This window comes from Neomonachus schauinslandi, chromosome X (genome assembly GCF_002201575.2).
Source record: "Neomonachus schauinslandi chromosome X, ASM220157v2, whole genome shotgun sequence".
In the NCBI taxonomy this organism is placed as follows: Eukaryota; Metazoa; Chordata; class Mammalia; order Carnivora; family Phocidae; genus Neomonachus; species Neomonachus schauinslandi.
The window spans coordinates 20,851,978-20,868,201 of NC_058419.1; the positions used below are offsets into that span (position 1 = coordinate 20,851,978).

Here is a 16,224-nt window from a genome sequence, read left to right on the forward strand (position 1 = left end):
GGAAGAGTTATTCGACCTTAGAGCTGAGCTGATGGATAATGGGTGTTAGCCAGGAGATGATAGCGTGACGTAGAGAGTTTTCTGAGAGGAGGGGCGAGTACTGGGAAGGCATTGTGACAGGAAGGGACATGGCACTACAGACAGAAAGAGAGTGAGAAGTAAGAGAGGAGTCTGGCAAGGTGGGCAGGGGCTAGATTATGCAGGGCCTTGCAGACCATGGCCAAGAATTGGGCCTTGATCCTCAGAGCCATGGGGGTCCACAGAAGGTTTACAAGCAGTGCGAGACCAGCATGACCATTCCAGTTGCTGTGGACAGTGATGTGTGAGAAATGATGAAGACTGAATGAGGATGGGGCAGCAGCAACCTAGATGAGTGTACAGACTCGAGAGAGATTTATAGGTAAAATTGACAGAAAGTTCATGCTCTTTCGATTCCAACATGCCGGGGATGTGAACGGAGGTAATGGGGCACAGTGGGTTGATTGGTGGCCTCCCAGAAATATGTCCACGTAATAAACCCTGGAACCTGTGAATGTCATCTTATTTGGAAAAAGGTCTTTGCAGATGTAACCAAGTTAAGGATCTCAAAAGGAGATCATCCTGAATTATCCAGGTGGGCCCTAAATTTAATGATAAGTGTCTTTATAAGAGTGAGGCAAAGGGAGATCACACAGCCAGAAGAGGAGAAGGTTGTGGGATGATGATGCAGCCCCAAGCCAAGGAATGCCTGGAGCCATCAGAAGCTGAAAGAGGCAAGGAAAGATTCTCCCCCAGAGACCTCCTGATTTCAGAATTCTGGCCTCCAGGACTGAGAAAGAGTACATTTTTGCTGTGTTAAGGCACCAAGATTTTTGGTAATTTGTTACGGCGGTCTTGGGAAACTAATACATGGGATTTTTCTTTAAAATGGCTACTTTTCTTTTTCTTCCTTTTTTTCCCCCTGACGTGTTACTTTTTAAAGGTTGGTACACTATTGTACCCTCTCTTTACGTGTTCAGGAAATGTATGAAAGGCAAAGAAGAGAGAAGCCAAGAAAATCTCAGTCTGTGACTAGGTTTAGGACCCATGTGATGATTGGTACCAATCTCTGATCACTTTAGGGGTACAAACTGGGATTTGAGGTGGAGCAAAGTTGACCTAGATTGTCCCTCTGACTTTAACTTCATTATTTCAGAGCTCTAAACCCATAACCAAACCAGCACAGACTCAGCACCTAGTCCCTAACTGTCTTTGCTCTGGCTCAGTACACAAGATGTGCGATCGGTTACCATCCCACCTGATTTAAGTCCAAATAAGATTAGCTGGCAAAGTAAGAGGAAGAAAGGTCTGATGGCCCACTGAGGCCTGGAGATAAACCCGCTCGTTCAGGAGTGGCTATCCTAGGACCACTCGCAAGGGCCTTACTGCCTGAGGAAGGAATTTGCATGGTTCCCCTGGGAGCCTAGAGTATTTATAGACCCTGGAGGGGAGGAAGGATGGAGGCCCCTGGGAGACGTCATAGAGGATGTGCAGAGGAAATGAAATTGCTCTGAAAGACCAACAGGAGGAACAGGGACCTGTGTGGCTCTGGGAGAGGCCAAAGGATCAGAGGGAATTGGGCAGGAGACAAGGAAAACGGGGCAACCCTGTGGGGCTGGGTCAGGGGCAGGAGCAGAGCAGTAGTTCTTCACCTTCTTGGAGGATCTCTATTAGGACCTCTTCCACTAGTAAACAGTGATCCCTTTGGAGACATTTGAAAGACATGGCTGATTATCTAAATTCCATTGCCATAATATTTTTCAGGAACGTGATTATTGTGTCGAATGAGGTATGTCTGTGAGGGAACTTCTGTTGTCTCTTAAGAGACTTGGAGAATGTATGTAGTTTGCAAAGAAGTTGGAAGACACCTGTAAGTGGAATAAGCATTTCTGGGACATTTGGAGCCCCTTTGGGAGTGGCTACAAGGTGCCCTGTGGAAGGGTTTAGCACGCAGTGGGGCTCAGATGCAGTGATAAATATTGGGGATGGAAACACAGGTAGGGCAGTTACACAGCAACATGGCTACTTCTCTCACTTTTGCAAAAGTGATAACTTATAATAGTATTTGACTCTGTGCCCTTGGGGAAAGGGCAAGTGTGAGAGACAAGCTTTCCGCCTATGGGAAGAGTTAGGATCCGCTGATGATCAGGATTAGGAGGTGTTGGACACCAAGGTGAGAGGAGAATCACTCAGGTGGATGCAGAAGAAATCATAGCAAAGTCCAACAAATCCCAACAACCAGGGTTTTTTCCTCCAAAAGGTCATGAAGGTCTTTTGTTTTATAGAGTAGGTTCCAGGCTAGGTTCTGCATAATTAACCCCATGCTCTCTGAGTAAAATGGTCTCACCCCCACAAGGGGTAAGTTAATCACTGAATATGTCTTCAGCATCTCCTCTGTGGCAAGCACTGTGCTGGTTGCTCTCGTGGATATAGAAGAGTTAGAAAGTTCAACTCTGGCAATAGGATTCGAAAGTCAGAGACTTAGTAACGAGACAGTGAACGTTCATGTTCTCTGCTGGTGCTTAACCAAGCAAAAATTGTTTGTCATGGAGCTAGTTAGTGAGGCATCAAGTAGCCGCCAACCTCTTCTGCTGTTTTTCAAGTTCCCATTAAGTAGCTTAGAGACAGGGGCAGCTTTGAGGCTCTTCTTAAATACCTTTTACTGTTGCTGCTACTGAATTTCTTTGCTCATTAATTTAGCTTCTGTCTAAATTAATTAGGGAACAAACTGGATGAGCAATATTGAAAAGACACAGCATGATGAGTGCTCCAGAAGGGCTGGGTTGTGGAAGGAGGGTCCTGTGCTGAACCCCAGAGTTCGGAGAGCCTCCACAGCCAGCTGGGGCTCTGCTCAGCCAGTGAGTGGGAGCTCTCTGCTGGGAGGGCTTGGAGGGAAAAGCGGGAGACAGGAGTTGGTTGGACCTAGATCCTCATCCTGACTTAGCCATCAGCTTTCTGGTAGCCCTGGGCAAGTCACTATTCCCTTGTGGGCCTTCTATCTGCATAATGAGGAGGTTGGGACTTTTTCTGTTATGAGATTCCTCTGATTGATTACTGGCCAGGCTCATCATTCTCCAGATGTCTTCTCCCCGCTGCACTTTTTACATTACTCCAGTACTGACAACCACTACATGATTGGGGGTGGGGGACATTCATATCTTTTTGTTATTGCTGCTGTTGGTATTGATCCATCTAAGAACCCACTGGACAAGTCGTGATGATTTTGCCCAAATGAAAGTATCCAAATCAGGACTTGATATATATCAGAAACCCAGAGTGATTATTAATATGACTATACAGTTCCTTTCTGCACTCAGTGAACATTTATTGAGTATTTACTTTGGACACCAGCACTGCTGGTGAGAACACAAAAATGAGTAAGACACAGTGTTACTATCTCATAGTATTGGTAAGACATAGACACAAATATCTATGAGAATATATAACATTTATATAATGTTTGCCTTACCAGGAGACCTGAGCACTGTACCAAGTACTTTATAGCTATAGATTTATTTAATCCTTCCAGTAACTCAGGGAGCTAGGCACTGGCCCTTTTTTCAGACGAGGAACCTAAGACTCAGAAAGAGCAAATAATTTGCCCCAAGTTACCTATTTAGTGACAGAGCTGTCTTACTCCAGAACCCATATGCTTAACCCTTATGCTTCACTGCTTCCTTGATTCAAGACAGTATGAATTCAGTGTTATACGTGCAAATAAAGTGAGCCTCCAAGAGGAGAACAGGACACTTGGAGAGTACAATTCAGGAAGGTTAAGAAAAACTTTCTTTCCAAAGGTTCTAGACCTACCTCAATAGCTGTTGCTGCTTGTTCTTTTGTTCCAAATTCCACAGAGGCAAATCCCTTTGGATCTCCAGTAGGTTTATAATGTGGTATACTTATATAAACAACAGTGCCACCTCTCCCAAATACTCTTTCAATCCAGCTGTGATTAACATCTTTGGGAAGTAATTCCTGTGATAAATTAGAAGCAATATTAAATATACAAGCACTCTTTCTCAAGGTCAATACATTTTTACTTGTAATATATTTTTTTAAAAGTACAAATAAAGTGATATATGGGGCTAGAGATGTGAGAATTTGCTTCTCAAAGCTCAGTGAGGGAAGAGCCTTCAGTGAGGGCTTTGAGGTTAGGCAGGCCTGGGAAAATTACTTAGCCTCTGTAAGCCTCAGATGCCTCATCTGTAAAATGGGGATGATAAGGAATAGGGCCACTTCATAGGTGTGATTCATTCATTTAAATAAATTAACACATGTAAAGCATTCAGAACAGTGCTTGACACATGGCACATGGTCAATAAATTTTAGCTATATCATTATCATCGTCATCGTCATCATCTGTGGGGACAGGCAGAGAGGAATGGGCTGCAACAGGATTGCACTCTGGTTTCACCAGCTGGACCTACAGGTTAAAAGTTGGGTTGTAAGTTGCCAAAGGTAATACCTTTTTGTGTTGACTTTGAAGCAGGATGAGCTCTATTTAGAGCAGCTAAACAAAAGTCACTAAAGTGTCCCCTTGCTCAAAAGGGTGAAACTTGGGGCGCCTGGGTGGCTCAGTTAAGTGTCTGCCTTTCGTTCAGGTCATGATATCAGGGTCCTGGGATCGGGGGGGCATTGGACTCCCTGCTCAGTCGGGAGTCTGCTTCTCCCTCTCCCTCTGCTCCGCAACCCCCCCGCCCAGGTCGTGCTTTCTCTCTCCCTCAAATAAATAAATAAAATCTTTTTTTAAAAAGGGCTAAGCTTGATATTACCCTAGGGTAGGACATTGTCTCCCGAAGGCCCCCATTAAAATGAATACCATACTTAGGAGGCAAAACCTCAAACCACTATCACACATTAACTCCCTGAGTCAAGTGCATTCATCAGATTGGCTCCAGCAGAGATTGGTGCTTTGGGGGAATAAGACAGTGAGCAGCTGTGATGGCTACTAAAAAGACAGGTGCGGATGGAGCAGAGCAAAGACAGAGCCTTTCCTTCTTGATCAGTTTCAAGAGGCCAGAGGCCAGAGCCCTAAGTGGGAGGGGCATGTCGGGAAGAAGAGAAAACTAACATTGAAGGAGCAACTACTGTGGACAGGGGACCATGCTGCTAAGTTCTTTACTTGCATTATCTCATTTAATCTCGCAAGCATAATAAGGTAGGTACTATTACTACCCTCATTTAACAGCTGAAGAAACGGAGTCTCAGAGAGGTTAAATAACTTTCCCAAGGTTACACAGTTAACAAATGAGATTGGGGAGGTGGAATTTGAATTCAGTTATTTGAAATTCCAAAAGCTGAGTTCTTTCTAATAGAGCACAGTGCTCGCTCAAACCCAGAGGACAGAGACCTGGATGAGGTAACGGAACGGCAGCAACCGATGGTGGTGGTGGTGACGACATAGGACACTAAGCAATGCTGAACAGCTTGTGCACAGCAGCGATGAAGGTGACAAGTCACAGAATGGCTTTGCATAGGTCAGTTATCTCATCTCTGTGCCCAGTAATACACTGAGCCTACCCCTGCCCCCAGGATTGCCCCTGACTTTGACTGGAAACTGAATCTTGGCCCTGACCCAATCCTCACGTGCAACAAAGCACGTCACAGCTATTTGCTGCCTCGGGGCAGGGGAGTGGGGCTGGTTTCACGTACCTCCCCTCACCCCTGAAGAAACACCTTAAAACATTTATTTGCTGATATTAACTCAATAGTCTCATCTTCCTGAACAAATGAACAAAGGCAGCACAGAGTTATGCCAACAGTTTATGTCTTTGACCAGCAGTTTCCAAGTACCAGCTGTGTGCTAGGCACTGTCTTAGGTACAATCATTCCCGTGACCTTAAAGTCCGGTGAGTGGAGACAGATACGAAAACCCGTCCTTTGAATATGACATTAAGATATATGGGAGCCCGTGGGGGTTTCAGAGTGAGCAATCGGAGTTGCATTCCTTGCCTCATGTGCCTCAATTCCAGAAGGTGTGTGCTGGTGGTGGACCCTCTTCACAGCCCCGCAAAGCAGGGCACGCAAATACAAAAGTGCTCCCAACTCATTGCAGGAGCGACTGCCAGTGAAAGGCACAGCCACAGCTGTTACGAAGAGGGCACAGTCTCGGCGGGTGAGAGTGGCCTGAGAAAGGAGGAAGATGAGATCTTGGATCCGGGACTGGAAAAATAGATGCAGTTTGGTTAAATGGTGAGAAGGATTAGATTAAGACATGATTCTCCCATGTGTTCAGCTCTTTAAATCTTGCTTTTAAATGCATGCCTTCTATTTACTGAATGCTGCTTGCCTTAAACACTATTGGTTTGCTTTCGTATTTTTTTTTCCCTTGCACATTTTGAAGATTAGGTAAAGTGGGGAAAAGGATTACAGAAAAAGGAAGAATGAATGAGGTGCTTTAACCCGGCACTGTCTGATAGCACTTTCTGCCATGATTGGAAGCTTCTATTCTGTGCTGTCCAGTTCAGTAGCCACTGGCCACGAGTTGCTACTAAGCAATTGAAATGAGGCCAGTGCCACGGAGGAAATGACTTTTTCAATTTATTTTAAATGTTATTCATATCTACCGTATAGGAAAGCGCAGCTCTAACCGCTTAGCAAATAGCTCATACACACCCTGGTAAAGGTGCGATTAAATATAAATGCTTCTATTAACCTAGTGTTGGGGGCAAACCGCTTTTGGGTTTGCACAGGCTTGATCAATCAGGGGCTGGAGGGTCACGGTTCCTAAAAACGATCCTACAAGGGTTTATTCCCCATTTGTACAGTGCCTTCAGGTACGTTATCTCATTTAACCACATAACAACCCCGAAGAGGGGAGGTTAGAAATGATCATCCTCATGAAATCCAGTAAGTAGGTGACACTAGCAAGGTCCTACAGCACAGAAGGGTGGAGACCAGAGGCCAGGTGTTTTTCCTCCTGATTGGAAGACCCTTTCCAGGGGGCGGCACCAGGGGAAATGATGTCGTATTATAAATGCCCACTGCTCACGGCCAACGCATTATGGATGATGAGAGGTGCTCTGCTTCACATGTCTGCCTTTTACCTACTGGACTGTGGCTAACGGGGCCATAGACAAGTAACAGGAACTCTTATTTTACTCCCTTCCCACTGCCTTGATTGAGGCAATAGAGATATTTTTGAAAAGTTCATTTATATATTCAAAATTATGTACTGAGCACCAACCCTGTTCCAGTCAGCGTTCTAGTCTGGAGCTACAGCTGTGAACGAAGCAGAGCTCCCTCTCTTGTGGAGCTGACAGTTTTGTGGGGGGGAGACTGACAATAAATAAATTGTGTATATACTGGATTGTTTCAACATTTCAAAAACATTTCAAATATACCAGGGCCTCTCACATCGTTTGTGGCACACATACACACTGTCCAATGTATTTTTGTGTGTAAAGCTGGACCTGCCCTTCAAGAATCTGCCTGGCTAGTTGAAATGTGGAAACACCTTTCGAAGTAGTCTTTTGACATGTGTTGAGTGCCACCTATGTGCAGAGTCCGATACTGGGGACTTTGGAAAGATGCAGAAGAATGAGAAGACAAGGTCCTGCCTTAGGGGGTTCCCAGCCCAGTGAAAGAGGCAGTCCCTTGCCTTGGGAGCTCCCAGCCTGTAAGAGCTGACAGTCTAGCTTGGGAAGGCAAAAAACTTCAGGACCCACTTACAAAGGGGAATCCCAAGTAGGGGCAAAATGAATCCAGCCTAGACTGTTCAGAGTTGGGTAAACTGTCCCCCTCATGATGATGGGGAACAAGAAAGGGAACACCCTAGAAGTTGCTGCTTGTCCCAAAGGCGAGGAGGAGCCCTTCCTGGATTACTGTTACCCCGGCAAGTCTTCTGAATGAGATGGAATTCGAGGTGCTATTGCAAGAATGAAGAACTGGGAGGCAGGATGGGGGGGTGGGCATTCCAGGTAGAGGGTGCCTCCTGGGGACCCGCCCACCGGACAATTAAGCAGTCTTGGGCACAAACCTAGACAGTCACGCCCCAATACAAACCCAGTTGAAGATGCAGAGGAGAAAGAAGGGCTAGTGGGGGGGTGGGTCTTGGCTGGGGAGTGGCAGCGGGAAGGAGCAGGTCAGAGGCGGAGGGGATGAGTGGGGCGCCCAGGTTCCTTGACAGCCCTTAAGAAAGCGAGGTGAGAAAGGGTTAAGTGTGCCCCTCCACCGCCCCAAATGCTTCCTGTGTTTGAAATCCTTCAGGTCTCCCAAACTCTCTGGCCCCCGGCCAGGCGGGCATTGTCCTGGGAGCGGTTGTGGGTTGTCGGAGCGGCCGTGCCGCCTTTGTTGTGGGGCCACCTCGAGGTTCCCTCTCGCGCCCTGGCTGGGGCTGCAGAATGCGTGCCGGGAGGGGGGCGGTGCGGGAGGCTCGCTCCCTCTCCCTCTTCCTGCCCCCCCCACTCCAGCCCTCCCGATGACCACATGACCAAGTGGGCTCGCGGCCAAGCCACAAGCTACAAAATGCAGCCCCTGGAGTGAGCGGGGAGCATTCTCGCTGGCAGCCCGGGCCACGGGCACTCGGAGCCTCGGCCCAGCAGCCAGCCTCCTGGAAAGAGCTCGCCGCCGTCCCCGGAGCCGCCCGCGGAGGCCAGCTTGGCGGCGCTGCCCCGCGGCAGGAGAGGGAGGCTGCCGGAGAGGAGGCGGCGAGCGAGCGCGGCAGGCGGCCAGCCCGCGCGGCGCAGCCGGAGAGCCACGCGAGCTCCGCGCCCGCACGCACGCACGGTCCGCGGCTCGCGCCTTTCCCCGCCTCGGGGCGCCCGGCCTCCCCCGCCCCCCGGCCCCGGGGCCGCTGCGGCGCGGCCGAGGAGCAGCATGGATCTGCGGCGCTGCGTGCAGGCGCTCCTGCTGCTCTGGCTCTCCCTGACTGCGGCGTGTGGAGGTGAGTGCGTGCCCCGCCGCTCGCCCGCGCGCCCCTCGCCGCCCTCCTGGACCGCAGCCGACGCGCTCCCTTCCCTCCGCCCCCAGCTCGCGCGCTCTCCGCCTCCCGGAACCCGGGCTCGAGCCGAGCGGGAGCAGCCACGCGCCGGCCGCGCCGGGCCGCCGACTGACTGACAGGGCGCCTTGGGCCAGGGACCCGGCCGGCCCGGGACCACCGCCTCCTCCGGGAAGGGGGCTCGCCTCGGTCTCGGGCGTCACCCGCCCGGCGCCCTGCCCCTCCCGGCGGCCCCTCGAAGTCCGAGGAGCTCAGGGCCGCGGGCGTGCGTCCAGGGTCCCGCGCCCTGTACCCCACGTGGTGGAGGGTATGTGTGTGGCGGGGGGGGGGGGGGGAGCATGTCCCGCTCCCCGTGGATCAGTGGAGGGAGCCTGACCTGAGCCTGGTGGCCTGGCCTCCGGAGTTGAAGGTTTTCCGGCCCCTGGACGTTAGGGGCCGCGCGCGGGTGCCGGGGCGCGGGCCACTCGGGATGATGTGCCAAGATGCAGACGTGACACTTGTTGCATAGGCAGGAGCGCGCGGCGGGGGCGGCGGCGTGGAGCCCGGCTGTTGCTCGGTTCAGCCTGCGTGTGAGCGGAGGCAGCCTTGCCCGGGCCGAGCCGGGCAGCGCCGGGCCAGGCTGGTCTTCTCTTCCCCAAGCTCCAATCTGGTCTGCTCTCCTGCTCCCGCACAGGAGGCCCGCCCCACGCACTCCGCGCCCCCCGCCCAGGGCCTCGTTCTTCGATATCCTGGCTCCGATATCCTGGCTCCGGCCTTTACTCATGAGCCCCAGCCACAGGCTGTCTCCAGGCACCAAACCGGGAAACATGCGCCTGACTGGACACCTCCATGCAATTCTGGGAGGGGGACCCCTTTCTGCCCCACCTGCACCACGCCCCCCACCTGGCATATTTGGCACCAGTGCTCCCTTGCCCTCCCCAAACCCGGTCCCCGCCGATGCCCTGGCAGCCTCAGCCCAGGCTGCCTGTCCCCCGTGCGTCAGTGTCTCCTGGGGCTGTCAGCTCCTGCCTCCAGCTGCCACAGTCCTGTGATCTGGCTGTCACTGCTGCCTGCCTGGCACCACAGAAGGGCAAGGCCAAGACCAGGTGGACGAATGCCAGTGCCAGGGCTGGAGACGCAGAAAGGTGGGAGCAGAGGGAAGGAGAGGGCAGGGCAGCAGGTTTCCTAGATGAAGGGCATGGGGCCCTACTTAGTTCCAGACCCTCCAGAGCAGGAGGGGGGCCTGCAGCCCAGGAGCCTCTGAGGGGCCCGGCGGGGCTCCACCTCTCTCTCTTTGGAGGCTGCCTTCTCTCTCTGCTCTTGCCTTTTGGCACTGCCCTCGCCCTGGGAGCTCTGCCTGGCTTCTCAGGAGGGTGCATCAGTTAGCTCTGGCACCCCCTGCCTTCAGCTAGCTGTCCAGGGGTCTTCTTCCTCAGGGCCCAAGGGCGGCGTGAGCCTCTCCCCTGGTAAGAAGGGAGTAGGCTTTTCCTCAGAAACTCCTGTCAGGCAGGCAAACAGAGAGCAAAAGACAGGGATGAAGGACACCTCATCGGCCTGTCCTGCAGGCACCTACCATCCGGTGCAGTCGGCAAGACAGGACACCCACAGGACGCCACCACTGGCAAACGGTCCAAAGTGGTACCGTCGGGGGGAGAAAGAGTGGGTACAGAGAGGGTGTCCCGGAGGAAGCTGGGGCTTCCTGATCTGCATACTTGGTGCTCCCCCAGAGGCTATGGGGAGACCCTTGGGCAACTGACCAGCACTAGGACCCTTTAGGGGTCCAGCTGGGAAAGGGGACAGCTAGTTTCAAGGGGAGGGAACACTGTGTTTGGTGCAGACCCTGTCACCTCTTGCTTTAATCTGCCCTTCTTCATTAGGCCATCTACCTTTGTGCCCTTATTTGGGTAAATTTGTTGCCCTCACATTTTGCTTAAGCCTAGCACTGGACACTAGGCTCTCACTGCCTTCTCCACCCCCATGACATCTTTAGGAGCCAAGGAGGGCCACTTCCATGTAGGTGGCCACCAGCCAAGGGTCCAGGTACTCATGTCCTGCTCCTCCTGCCTCCTATCCTGGGTCAGAAACAGGGCCCCCAGAAGCGCCTTGCCCTTGGCCCAGACTTGCATGCTCTCCCCAGCCAGAGTCTCCAGTCAAAGTCCCAGGCCCAGGGGTGCTTGGGTGGCACAGTCGGCTTTGTGGCCAACTCTTGGTTTCTGCTCACGTCGTGATCTCAGGGTCACGAGATTGAGCTCCCCCCCCCACCACCACCAATCAGGCTCTGCGCTCAGAGGGAAATCTGCTTGAGATTCTCTCTCCCTCTCCCTCTGCCCCTCCTGCTCCTGCTCTCTCTCTCTCTCTCAAATAAATAAATCATTAAAAAAAAATTCCCAGGCCTGAAAACCTTGCTTCCTCCACAATACACTCTGTCCTGACTTGGAATGTCCGTGCCCCTCCCCCCGTTCACCGAACACACACGAACTCCTCCACTGCTTCCTGACCTTGCTCTTCTGAGTCTGAGAGTTGCTGGGCCAGGCCTGAGTGCCTCTTGGTCTTGTCTGAGCACCTCTCTCCTCCTCCTCCTCCCCCTCCTCGGCCCTAGCTCTGAGCCTGCAGTTACAGTGACAGCGTGAGGCCAGCCTACTGTATGTCACCCTCTCGGGGAGTGGGTACCTCTACTCCATCCCCAGTCCCTAAGTGCTAAGCGCTCTTGTAACCTGAGTCCGGCCTCTCTCTGGCAAAAGACTAATGCAAGTGAAGTGGAGGGCCAGGCTGCCAGAGCGTGACGTGTGCAAGGGCAGCAAGGCTGGCCCGGGAAGGTAGCTCGGGGCGCTGGGGTGGAGGGCTGAGCGGACCAAGGACGGGTGCCTCAGCGGGGAGAGACCTGCAATACCGGGAGGGGGCATAGCCAGCGGGGGGCCCCACCAGAGCTGGGCTTTTAAAGCAGTCACAAGATAGACTGGATGGCAAGGCGAGAGGCAGACGCGTCACTCCTGGTGAGGTTGGCATGTTCCTGAAAAGTCACACACACCTCTTTGTGCACCGGCAGGGTTGGAGCTCGGGCCGCACGAAAGTCAAGCCCTGTTCATCCCTGACTGCCGTTCTCAGCGTAGAGACGCTGAGGCTTCATTCCGACGGCGCTTCAGAGAGCAGGGGCTCCAGTCCCTCTAGGCTTCAGATTCTTTGCGGGGATTGCCCCCAGCCTCCTTTAAGTAGCGAATGAATTAGAAGGAAATATTTAAGTGCACTGAGGACGGCCCCCGTTTCTGAAAGGGGAATTCTTTTGTACAGCCAGGACCTCTGCAGTGATGCGCATCAACAGCCTCTAAACTGGACGGCATGAAGCCCGGGTTTCAGGTGTCAGCTTATCTTAGGGTGAGCCGGACTCAGAATCCAAAGTTGGAGGAGCCAGGAGGGTGATGGCATCAGGGTGTGGGAGGAGCTGCAGACTTCTGGCTGCAAAGAAGACAGTGCGCCCCCCACCCAACGGGATGCAGTGTGCCAGGGCTCCTGGGTGGCTGTTCTCTAGGGCCTGGCTGAGTGCTCAGTCGGCTCAAGGCAGTTCTTCTCTGCCGGCTTGGAGTCGAGATGTCTCCCTGGCTGGAGTCTGAGCTACCATCCCCGTTCCCCATCCCGCTTCTCGGCCTCCCCCTACTTAGGGCCTTTCACCCCTAGTCCTCCCTCCCTTACTGCCACCAACACTCACAGTCCTGGGTGCTGAATATGTGGAGGTGATGCCCTCGCCAGCTGGGTACCGTGTCTCTCTTCTCCATGCCCACTCTACCGCTGGGGCCGTAACCTGTGCCATCGGCCCCCTCCCACTCCACCCCCAGTAGTGGAGGGCACGGACTCGAAAACAAGGCCTCGCAGGATCAAGGCCCCAGGAGGGTCCTTCCCTGTGCCTGGCCACACCCTCAGCACAGTCCTTCCCGCCCGAGTGCGCCTCTCATATGGACGCCTCATCAGCATCATTCCTGCCCCCCTCAGTGGTCAGGGAGAGCCTTGAGAGGACCCCGAAACACAGGGCAGAAGCTGCAGCAGCTGAGGTCAGGGGTGGGGGTGGGGGCTTAGTGAAGGTCCTTCCCTCCTCTCTCCTTCCCTGGCCCAGCCCTTTTGCAAATGGCTTTATGACAGACAGAAGTGGCTTCCTGCCCCATGGCCCCAGAGTGTGAATATAATTTGTGTTTTCATTCTCGTTAGATGATGGGTTTTAATTCTCACTGGGGGAGGAGCTGACACATTAACCCACCCCAACCAGAAGCACAGAAATGTGGCTGGTCAACAGTGGGGTCCTGCCCGGCCTGTGACTTTTCTTGGGGAAGGCAGGTGGAGGACTAGAGTGTGCGCATATGCGCAGTGGGCTTGTGTGTCTTTTTTTTTTTTTTTTAAGATTTTATTTATTTATTTGACAGAGAGAGAGACACAGTGAGAGAGGGAACACAAGCAGGGAGAGCGAGAGAGGGAGAAGCAGACTCCCCCGCTGAGCAGGGAGCCTGATGCGGGGCTCGATCCCAGGACCCCGGGATTACAACCTGAGCCGAAGGCAGACGCCTAACGACTGAGCCACCCAGGCGCCCCAGGGCTTGCATGTCTTGAGAGAGCAGCAGGCCCCGGGAGCCTGGGTGGGGAGGGCCCGAAGAACAAACCTCGCCTGCTTTTGGCCCAAGAGGAGGAGAAATGCCTGGAAATTGTGTGCAACCGGAGGAAGAATCACTAGAGCCAAGGAGCCAACAGAGGACCCAGAGCATGGGGGTGCTGGAGGCAGGAGGAGGGAAAGGAAGATCAGCCAGGGGTATGACTGGGGGGCTAGCAGCCAACGGGTGGTGATATGGAAACTCTGAGCTAGTTGTGGGGATGCCTGGATGGATGGAAATGGAGCTTCAGGGGCAGGGATATAACTGAAGGCAAATCCGGTGGTGTGGGAGGAGAGAGACTGGGATTTGTGATCGCTGACCTCAGAAGCCGTATTTCTGCAGGCCAGCCCAGCCCCAGACTGGGCATGGCTCAAGTGCCCTGCAGTCCGCCTTCTGCCCAGCACCGTCTCGTCTCCCTGTTCTGCCTGCTTCCAGAGGCCGGGCTTGTTTCTGGAGTGCAAGCTCCCCTCCCCTGGCTGTGCTGCAGCCTTGGTGAGAGCCAGCCCAGGTGCCTTCTCCCTCACTGCACCCCAGAACACCCAGCACCACTTGGGTTCCATTGTCAGGGCTTGGCCTGGCATCAGGAGGCTCCTGCTCTACGCCAGGTGTGGGCAGATGTAGAGCAGAGCCCCAGAGAGCCGAGGAGAAGCCAACTGGGATGTAAGTGGGAGGAATTTACATCAGACACAGGCTCGGGCTGTGATGTGGGGATGAAAGGAGGTAGGGCATTCGGTGGGGAGGTGCCGACTACAGCAGCCCGCACCCCTCCTGATGCACAGACTTGCCGCCTCAAGTGCCCATTCACTCATTGGTTCACTCATTCATCCAGATAATATTTACTGGCCTCTAAATGTGGTCACAGGCTGGATAGAGCCCAGCTTAAGGCGCACAGAGTCTCTACAACCCCCCAGCACAGCCACACCCACTGGGAGATCACGAGGAGCACGGGAGCCTCAGGGACGCCTAAACACCGGTGAGATGCCCAGGGGTGAGGTATGAGATCTCAAGTACTCAAAAGTGGGTCACCTGCGTACTGAAGGATGTCTGAGTCCAATGACACGGTGTTCTGGATTTGCTGTAAAATACTTCCACAAAGAAAAAAAGAAAAGGGATAACTAAAGGCTATGGGACTCCACCTGGATAATGGTTGAATCCGGGTGCTGGGTACGTGGTGGTACGGGGATTCATTTCCTTGTATGTGTGAACTGTTTTCAGTGTATCCGGTGCAAGGGTGCAATGGGGAGTTATCGCTTGCTGTGCCCTGACCAAGTACAGACGTATGCCCCACACTGTACCCCCCCGATGTTCTAAACGGGGAACATGTTTGCGCCTGCCAGAAACATGGTAGAACTGCCAAAAGGACCTAAAGTCAGCTCCATAAATTGCAAGATGTGAGTAGTAGGTTTTGGCCCAGGCCAGTGTAAAAATTGCAAACTGTTCACCAAGATGGAAGATAAAACCAAAGAGAAGCTTTGATGAATACTACCTCGTGGAGACTTGGCCCCCTACCACGAGCCCGCAGCCCCCTGCCCATCCGCATCAGCCCTCCTGGCTAACAGGCTTTCCTCTTCCTGCAGGGCCCCTGCTGCAGCCTTCCGATGGCAAGGGGCTGGAGGAGGGCAATGTCCGCCACCTGGTGCAGCCCAGAGGATCGAGGAATGGACCGGGGCCCTGGCAGGGCGGCCGGAGGAAATTCCGCCGCCAGCGGCCGCGCCTCTCGCACAAGGGCCCCATGCCTTTCTGAAGCAGGTACTTGAGCCTCTGGTCAGTGGGCAGCGGAAGGAGCTGGGGAGGGACAGCCTGGAAGCTGGGGGACCCTGCTGCTTCTTGCTGGCCAGACACCTGCACCGAGCCCTTCCGGCCCCACACGCAACGTAGGTGCTTACAGAGCACCCATCTTACCCCTTCATTTTACAGACATGGAGACCAAGGCCCAGAGAGGGGCTTGACACCTGGAGCCAATCTCCTGACTCCCCAGGAGTGGGGTGTCAGCTCCCCTCCACTCTGCTGCCCGGGGTTGGGCAGGCTGGCCCAGTTGGAGAGTTCTAGAAGTCCCGGAGGGGCCTTGCTGAGCTGGAGAGGGATGCCTCAGGGTATCCTACCAGTGTGCAGGGTGGATCTTCACCAGAGAAGGGGAGGGAGGCAGAGAGCCTTGGGGGGCAGCAGGCAGAGACGAGGAAGAGAGTTGCCCAGAGCCATGAGAAAGAAAGAAAAATCCAAGGCAGTAGCAGAGAAAGCAAGGCCTAAGCTTGCCCCTGAGGCCTGGCCTGCTGTCTCGCTCCTGTAGCCTGGACAAGGTGGCACCAACTCAGGGACCTTGGGCTTTAGGTTCAGGGTTGTGGGGAAAGGGGAACGAAGGCTGTCTCCTTTGCTTTCCCGGCTGGTTCCTTTGACCTAAGACATGTCCGTGACTTCTCGCTGGTCATTTTTGTCTCTTTAGGACTGAGGGGGCCCCTGAGTGCCCACCCCCTGCGACTCTGGCTACTCCATAGATTGGTCTGCTTCTCTGGAGCCCTCACTTCCATTCGCCTCTCTTCTCGCACCTGTCCTCGCTGCTGACGGTCCTGGCTCTTCTCACCCACCGGCTTCCCCGAATGACATGATCCTGCCCCTAGTTCGGATGATTCCCTTTCTCTCCCATGGATCCATTCAGCCCCT

General features: G+C 53.5%; 1 protein-coding gene across 1 annotated transcript; it reads left to right on the forward strand.

Moving 5' to 3' along the window:
* Nucleotides 1–8,780: 8,780 nt before the first annotated feature.
* APLN (apelin) lies at nt 8,781–15,310 on the forward strand. Its single transcript, XM_021685846.1, has 2 exons — nt 8,781–8,902; nt 15,144–15,310. The coding sequence occupies exons 1-2, from the start codon at nt 8,836–8,838 to the stop codon at nt 15,308–15,310; spliced, it is 234 nt and encodes a 77-aa protein (XP_021541521.1). The 5' UTR covers nt 8,781–8,835.
* The last annotated feature ends 914 nt before the right edge of the window (nt 15,311–16,224 follow it).

Bases quoted from the DNA above. Each gene is read 5' to 3' on its own strand.
- APLN (XM_021685846.1), top strand. From the start codon at position 8,836: ATGGATCTGCGGCGCTGCGTGCAGGCGCTCCTGCTGCTCTGGCTCTCC. The intron at 8,903-15,143 runs GTGAGTGCGTGC...CTCTTCCTGCAG, and splicing joins CCTGACTGCGGCGTGTGGAG to GGCCCCTGCTGCAGCCTTCC.